Source organism: Dipteris shenzhenensis, chromosome 27 (genome assembly GCF_047967505.1).
Source record: "Dipteris shenzhenensis isolate YYH24624 ecotype China chromosome 27, Dip_SZ_1.0, whole genome shotgun sequence".
NCBI lineage: Eukaryota > Viridiplantae > Streptophyta > Polypodiopsida > Gleicheniales > Dipteridaceae > Dipteris > Dipteris shenzhenensis.
Window position 1 is genome coordinate 9,059,908 of NC_141622.1, and position 8,672 is coordinate 9,068,579.

Consider the following 8,672-nt stretch of genomic DNA (forward strand, 5'->3'; position numbering starts at 1 on the left):
GAGTATATGAAGCCCAAAAGTCTAATGAAGCTCAATTTGCGCAGCAAATTTAAGCACTGATATTATTATTACACGATGTCCCTGCTCTAGCTACACACGTACGCCCACGTTTTAGTCTAGACGGTTATAAACCCCACTCTCGAGGTTTCGATCTCAGGGCGAGCCATGCCCTATGCTATTGGCGCTTAGAATCCCTCCCGCAAATGGTATTTTGCAGGCCTTGCTTTTTTAAATGATAGACTCCAGGTTCAGCAATTTCAGGACGTGATGGAGCGTACGCAACGTCTGTACTACTTTTCTTGCCATAGTAAGGGCTTTGGAAAACAAAATGAAACCGATGTACGCGTGAAAATCTACACACGGATAGTCGAATGGGAGTCCGTGACCTCGCAGTTTGTAAAAAATGTCGAGAGTAAGGCTGTCAACAGAAATGAGGAGGCAGTCGGTGGCCTTTATATTGTATATTCCACATTCCGCAAGGCAAACAAAGCCCACGATTTTTTGAAACGCGTTTTCTTTCGGCTTTCCATGCATCTTTTGAGATCAATTACATGAGAGAGAGTGGGAGAGAGAGAAATTATCCCCGGTTTTGCTCTCTCAGCCACAAATGAATCATAGTACACTTACGCTCAAGAGAAAGGGAGGGGAATTTTCTTTTGGTTGCTTTTATAGAATACCATTGTTGAATTTAAAGGATGCACAAATGATGGGAGATACATTTTCATTTTTAAAGAAAGTAGCTTTTTAGTCGCACTTTGTGGAACATACAATGTAAAAAGTAGCAACATCCCGTATACGGTGAGGAAATGTTACAATGCCAAAACAAGTTTTGTTTATGTGCCATGAGGAGAGGATTGACCAAAATTGTGTTTGAGCATTGAGGCCATCAGATGGGCACCACAGGTGCTTAATTATGAGTCACATCAACATCTCATTAAGTTTTGTCTCAAGCGTGTTGAAGTGACCATTTTGGTATGATGTCATGTGCTTGTACCCAATGTGCTACTCTTCATAATTCTTGATTTGCTTCCTTACCTATGTTAACCTGTATTGTAATATGCAATGGATAGGTTTCTTGGTTTGTATCGAAGCTCTTTAATATGTTATTTAACCTTTGGCATGGACATGATTCAGTTGATGGGAACAACAAAATCCTTTGGCACTTCCTGAGGATTGAGGACATAGAAAAAGCAGATAATTCAACAGAAAAATTGGCAATGGATAGGTTTCTTAGTTTATAGAAAAGCTCTCTAAAATATTATTTAAGCTTTGTCATGGACATGGTTCGATTGGTGGGAATAGCAAAATCCTCTGGCTTTTGCGTTTGAGTACATAGAAAAAGTGTATCATTCACTTGAAAATTTGCCTCAATGTAGCATTACATTCAAACTTTTTGTATTACTATAATTTCAATATTAAAAAGTCACATTTGTGAAATGAGGACCTATGGGGGACATCTGACAAAGGAAAAATAGAGAGAAATTTACAAATTTTTGAACAAAAAAGGGAGAGGATATTTAAGGTTCACTTTTAGATAATGTGGATAAAGGCCACAATGGATAATCTATAGTTTTTTCATGAGATTCTGAAGGCATGGCTCAAGGTTGGTGCTATAAGTCTTGTTCGAACCCAAAATCATAAAAATTTGGGCTGAAGCAAAGTTTTAGGTCATTTTGTGGTGTTTAACTCCCAAAAGAGTAGACCACAATGGCTAATCTATATATTTTTTATATAGGGCATGCTTAGAGATACGTGCTACATGCATTGTTATGGGACATGAAGCTATGACAACATAACTTTTGGACTTGGATAGGTGTATTTGAAGATGATAGAGTATGTGATTACTCTTGCTATGACATCTTTAAAATTTGTCATTGATGACGTCTAATTTTGGATCTCCATTGCTATGGCGTTGGAGTAGTAAATTCATTTTGTCTACCCAGTAAACACCAAAAAATAAATTCAATTATTTCATTATTCGCATAGAGGATATCTCTTGAATGGTTTGGTCCATGAAAAAAGCAATGGATAATGCAATGAAGTTCTTTTACTATTAGCATAGAGGTTTTCTAAAGCACCTTCTTGGGTGCCCTTTCTGAAGTGGATATTGGCAATGCACTATGTGATGGTGCTTTTTCAATGAGCAATACTTTATTAAGTTTTTTCCTTATTGGGGCAATTCTCAAAATCTAGACAAACATCATGCACCATGGCATTATCAAAGTTGTCATGCTCCTAGATAGTGCTAGTTGTCCAAGATTGGGCGTATGCCAAATAACCATGTAGTTAGTGTGGAATGTGAACACGAATATTCAAGTGGGAGTAATCTTGCAAGGAGGGAAATGGTTTTTGAAATGACTCATACGTGTTGCAAGTACCAATAATTTATTTCGAATGTGAACCTATGCCACTGCATGATGGGGATCAAGATTAACTTTGTATGCAAGACAAGTACCGAGCATGAGAAATATCCTTAAGGGACTCATGCTTGAATCTTAATAGAGCCAGCTCACATAGGTACCTCAAGCATAATGATTAGCTTGAGAACTATTTTTCTCACATGCAAAAGTCTTTGGTATCAATAAAGAAGTTGCTGTACCAAGAAGGATGATCCCATATCAAGCCCATGAAAATATGGTTAAGCATCATGGAAGAGTTGCAATAGAAACTGTAGTTCGCAACTTGGGCTCTCATTGTTATAGTTGGGGGAATGTGAAGATAGACGTTTACAAGTGTAGGGCCACGTGTTTTATTTCTTACTATCGAGATTTGGTCATCATTGGAAAGGTGATCTTGATAAAAAGTTTTCATCAATAAACAAGGAAAGGGATTCTAATTTCAAATAGGTCAAGTGATATGTGGAGGATGAAATTTAAACATGGTTCTAACTCAGAGCCTTAGTCAAGGTGTAGACCTCGATGATTACGGTGTAGAAGGTCTTGCATATAGACTCCATTTTGATGTAATCAGTTCATATTATGGAGCAACATTAAAGTTGGGATATTGAGCTTCACCATCAAATTCTATGGTAGAAATGCACCATGTTAAATCAAGGGAACATTCAAGAACTCTATCGGGTAAGATTCCTAGGGAAAACATTTGGGTAAATTTATACCAATGGCTAATTTAAAGGCTTCTCCAAGTTGGTTGGGATAATATTTAAAGCTTCAAATGTGATAAATTTGCCAAAAATAAATGTGGGATCATATTTAGAGCCTCAAATATGATAAATTCTCCCTACATTTGGTAATAGGGCTTATATTTGTAACTCTATATGGGGAAAGATTTGCCCATCGTCATATGCTTCCATAATTATGTTTCCTGCTTATTTTTTTAAACTGAGTGCAATCTTGTGTGTGCGTGCGTGTGTGTGTACATGCACATGTGTGTGCGCACGCGCACACACACACATACACATGTATATGTATGTATGTATTCATGCATGCATGTACATGCGTATCATGTGTGTGTGTGTGTGTGTATCTCATATATATATATATATATATATATATATATATAGAGAGAGAGAGAGAGAGAGAGAGAGAGAGAGAGAGAGAGAGAGAGAGAGAGAGAGAGAGAGAGAGAGAGAGAGAGAGAGAGAGAGAGAGAGAGAGAGAGAGAGAGAGAGAGAGAGAGAGAGAGTTTGTATATTAGCACATGTCATTTGGGTTTCGGCGAAGTGGTTTAGTTTAACACTTTATTTGTAAGGTCTCCCATTCTATACCTCATATAGTGCTACGCATACACTTTTCGTATTGCCTATGTTTGTTGAAGTTGCGTGACATTGCATGAATAAAAACAAATACCCACCAATCAGGATTTTATAAGTGTTAAAGCATAAAAAATGCTATTGAGATGGGGGACTTTGAATTCTAGTTAAGGAATTAATGATAAAAGGGTACTTGATGAAAGGTCTAAATAATTGGAGCCATAACAATGGTGGTCCATGAGCATGTTGGACCAATTTCACTAACTTGAAATTATTGTAGATGATATTTGATTAAGGCCAAGATCTACTTAATTTCATGAGGATCATCACTATCCACATCTTTCATGCTCATCTTCTATCCCTCACCTTTGACACTCATCTTCTAGCCCTCATCTGTAATTAATAGTATATACTTAAGTAGTTAAGCATTGCATTTACCATGCATGTGAGCTTCTTTCTTATGTCGTGCTTAGATGCCCATACCTCTTTTCCTTCTTGCTTAGTTGAGGATGTGTTTAGTCTTCATTGCCTTAACCATAGAATCAAGAATGCCACCAACTAGTAGGATGCCACAAGTTTGATACCCCATCAAGTGGCAATGGCTAACCCAATGAATTTATGTGGCATATTTGGACAAACCTATCAAAATGGGCTCAATATTTTTTAAAATTAAATCTTGGAGCCAAAGAATCTATGAAAATAAACGTATTTCTTTTAATTTAATGTTTATTCTTTCATATATACAATTATGCATTATGTAGATCATTTTGTTCTTCCCTATGGATAGGTATACTCAGATGTACACTTCTACATTGTATATTTTCATTACTTGTTATCCTTTAGGAAATGGTAATAGAAATATATCAAGGTTTTCTAAGCTTGCCCTTAAGGATTAAGCTCAACCATAATACTAGTAGTGTTTCAAACCTCACCTAGCCCCTTATTGGGACTTTCAACATTATCCATTATTAAACTTAAAAGCAAACTAATGCAAATTATCAAATTGTTTATGATCCACAAACGAATAGCACACAATGCCATTTGTCCTCCATCAAGGATAAGCATGCTACACATTTCACCTTGCACACCACCATGTATAATCCACTAGGGACTAGGGTGCTCATTTATTCCCCATTATGAAACAACGTCGTGGCACACACTACACCATTCATGTGTCCTATGGTAGTGCACTTTGGTCTACAAGGTGCCACATGTCCTTTTCCATGAACAAGCGTGTTAGTAGTAGCAACACATTGGAGCCTATACATGGCGCAAGGTCTCTAACAATGACAAGAACTATTGAGGAGCTAGCATGCAATGTGGGACTATATAGGGTGATGCTAGATTGATGACACTGGTCAAATGTGTTGGTGGATAAGGACATGCCAATATATGTCTAATTTGATACGTGTTGATTATTGTCCATCGTTTTGATCTCGCCACTAATTTTGTAATCGGGAAGGCCACTCATCAAGCCTTGATAGATTGCTAGCTATCTCCCATACCATTAGCATTTGGCCCACCATGCTTGGTAGCTTTTGGTCCTACACTTTACGCATCTCCTATGCACTAACAACACGCATTGTCTTAAGTTTAGGTCTCTTTTCTAATCAAATGCATTGCATTTCAAGTCATCACCATAGCACTCATGCTTCGTATCCTTGACTAGCAACAAAGTTTGTTATATATTTGACAAATTGCACATAACAACTCAATATGGCAGCTTTTCTAATAGTTCACTACAATTCCATGTTCTTCCTTACATGCTTCATGATGGACACACAATGATAATGAGATGCTTCTCCAAACTTGACACATAATAATGAATGCAAGCTTGCTTTCCATGAGATGATAAAATTTGGTTAAGCAATGAAGATGAGTGCGATCATGTCTAAACACTCATATGAATAGAGAATATGCGAACCAACATCCATATAATCATTATATTCTCCCCCTGTATATTTTACAAAACCTCTCCCTTGCTTAATTAGTATAGGTTCCTCACCTGCATAAATCAAATAAAACCATACTACACCTTAAAAGTCAGTTGAAATCACCATTAATTTTGTATAAACTATTACAAGCATGCCCTCACAAAAAAGATAAGATGCAATTTGTCTTTGTGAGTGTGTGCTTCACATATAGGTTGATATGCAAGGACCAATATTATTTTGTAAATTACTCCACACTAGCTCTTGATATCAAACCAATTTATTATCAAATGAGTTTAAAATTCGAAGTACATCCAAAATAATTCAATGTCTTGCTTGAACAGAGGTCAAGGGGTGCACCTCATCTACGCATGATTATAGGGTGATGCGTGTCTCAAGTAAGCTTGTCTTGCACATGGGGAGGTAAAAGCCACTTCCAAGGCACATGGAATTGGAGTGGGCACATGGCATTGGAGGGGGTGGGATGTGTGCCGAAGGCAAAGTGTGTTATTCTAGGGTGATGGATAGGGGAAGGTGGACTGGAAGGATAAGAGGGTGGATAAATTGAGGGGAGTGGTGACGAGGACTGAGGACTAGGGAGGGAGATGCGGACTAGAAGGACTATAAAGTGAGTAGAGTGGTGATGAGGAGAGGAGGCAAATGTGGTGAAGATGGGAAGAAGAAGCACAAGTCCCTTATGGACCATCTTTGTGTGTCATGTGGTGTTGAGCTTGAATATGGGCATAGCAAGAGGAAACCGAAGTGTGGGGTTGAGCGTAGAGAAAGGGAAGTCTTTAGTTGGAGAAATCATCAATGGAGGCTCTATGAACTTCCTTTCTAAGCTTGGAGTTGGGACGCCCACTCAACCAGTGGAGCTTCTTCTCTCAATAGATTCCACCACCCTGCCTTGGCTCACATGCAGCAATGGCACTACCAATGCCAATGCCACCTTCTTCCCACAATCCTCCTCTTCTTTCGAACACCTCCCTTGCTATTCCCACTCCGAGTACCACCCCTCTTGCCCAATTCGCCTCCCTCCTTACAACCTCACTGGCTACCTTTCTTCCGATACCTTCTCCTTCAACCTCCCCAATATTTCCTCCCTCCCATACATCAATTTCGCTTGCGTCCCCTCCAGTCCCCTCCCCGGCCTCGCTTCCCTCACCTCCCACAGCCACTCCTTCCTCTCCCAGCTGGCTTCCTCAGCTGGCCTCTCTCGCACCTTCGCATACTGCTTGCCCCCCCCCGGTAACTATGGCCCCGGTCGCATCGTCTTCGGCGGTGGCGTCGACTACTTCTTCCGGAATACCTTCGACTCCTGGTTCGGACCTCCCTCCTGGAATATGACATCCTTCCTCGTGTTCGCGACTTTGCTCAAGCAGAACAACGGCTTGTACGCGCTGGGGGTGCAAAGCATGACTGTAGACGGCACGGATCTGAAGATTCGCCCATTCAGTCTTCGAATAAGCTCGGTGCAACTCTACACGACGTTACCTGGTCCAGTCTACCGCGCCTTACGCTCGACTTTCAGAACCCAGGCCGCCCAGATGAACATCGCCTTTGCTCCTGCTGTTGCTCCCTTCGACACGTGCTTCAATGCGTCCACGATCCAATACGCTCAAGTATCCCTGTTCGGCTTCTCTCCTGTAGGTCTAGTTGTCCCCCAGATCAATGTCCAGCTGGAGGGTAATGTAATTTGGCAGATTTGGGGCGTGAACTCTATGGTTTCCGTCCCTGGCAATGTGCTTTGCTTAGCCTTCCGGCCTTCACAGAGACATGTGCTGGGAACCTTCCAACAACAGGACAATCTGATCGAGTTCGACCTTGATCAAAAGCGGCTTGGCTTCAGCGGATACTTGGGCTACTACAGAACTGCGTGTCAGGATTTTCTTTGATGGTTAAGGATTGATGATGAATCATGCTGATAGGTTCGGATTTATAATTTGTGGCTTGGTGTAGGTTAGTCCTTGGTATGGCCCTCATTCTTGCTCATTCCTTTGCGACCAGCTCATTCTTGCTCGCCTGTGCTTGTCCTCGAGGAAGCTGCTCGGTCTTTGATGCTCTTTTGTTCTTTAATCAGAGAGGCTTTGAATATCTGCGTGGAGCTTGGAAGCTCACAAGGTCTTTGTACTCGCAATCGTTGCAAGGTGTTTGCAAGTCGTTGATGGTTTATGGAAGTCCATCCTGCAAGTACTACTCGGTGTCTTTCGTGGTTTTGACGGATGTGTACTGCGTGAGCCTTCTTGTGGGGCCATCTTTCTTCACTTTGTGGCTGCAATTGCTTGTACCTCGACAGCTAGAGCTGCTTGTAGCTTAATGGTTCTTACCTGCATGTGGTTTGGGCTATGTATGCATCGATTTCTACACGGCTGCATTGACGTGTTCCTACATCGATGTGTTTTTCATCTTCAATTCCATCTGCAATTTTGAATCTCCATCACAGCATGGAATACAATAGTCTCACGACGCTTTCGTAGAAGCTTTGAACATTTGCACGAAGCTTTGAAGCTCGCAAGTTCTTAGTATCGGCAATCGCTAAAAGGTATTCTCAAGTCATTCGTGGGTCTTCTTCTCCATTCACGCAAGTCCATCCTGTAAACAATACTTGTTTTCTTTTGTGGTTTCAATGGATGCATACTGCCTGAGTCTTCTTGTGCGTCGATCTTTCTTTACTTTACATCGATAAAGTTATTAGGATCTCTCCACGAGTCATTGACGTGTTCTTATATTGATGCGTTTTTCTTCTTCCTTTCGATCTGCAATTTTGCATCTCCATCACCACAATATGGGGGGCTGTAAACTCCTCTGGCCACCCAATGTTACTACCTTTGTTGGCTAGTTTAAAGGCGTTTTTGTCGGCTACCTTTAATGTTCATTCCATCTTCAACACGATGTAACTGCTAGGGATTTCTTTCGAATCAATAGGCTTGACCATTACTCAATCTTTTTTTTGGAATCAAAATTTTATTTCAAAAGGAAAAGCAAAAGGATCAGCCTCCTTAATAGCCAGGCAATTACAGAGTAATTCCATG

General features: G+C 40.5%; 1 protein-coding gene across 1 annotated transcript; it reads left to right on the plus strand.

Moving 5' to 3' along the window:
- The first annotated feature begins 6,377 nt into the window (after window positions 1–6,377).
- Window positions 6,378–7,535, plus strand: LOC147883833 (gamma conglutin 1-like). The gene has a single exon (XM_087398868.1). It carries the CDS (start codon window positions 6,378–6,380, stop codon window positions 7,533–7,535), a length of 1,158 nt encoding a protein of 385 aa, XP_087254994.1.
- Window positions 7,536–8,672: the final 1,137 nt, after the last annotated feature.

Excerpts from the sequence above, each read along its gene's own strand:
- LOC147883833 (XM_087398868.1), top strand. The coding sequence starts at position 6,378 with ATGGGCATAGCAAGAGGAAACCGAAGTGTGGGGTTGAGCGTAGAGAAA.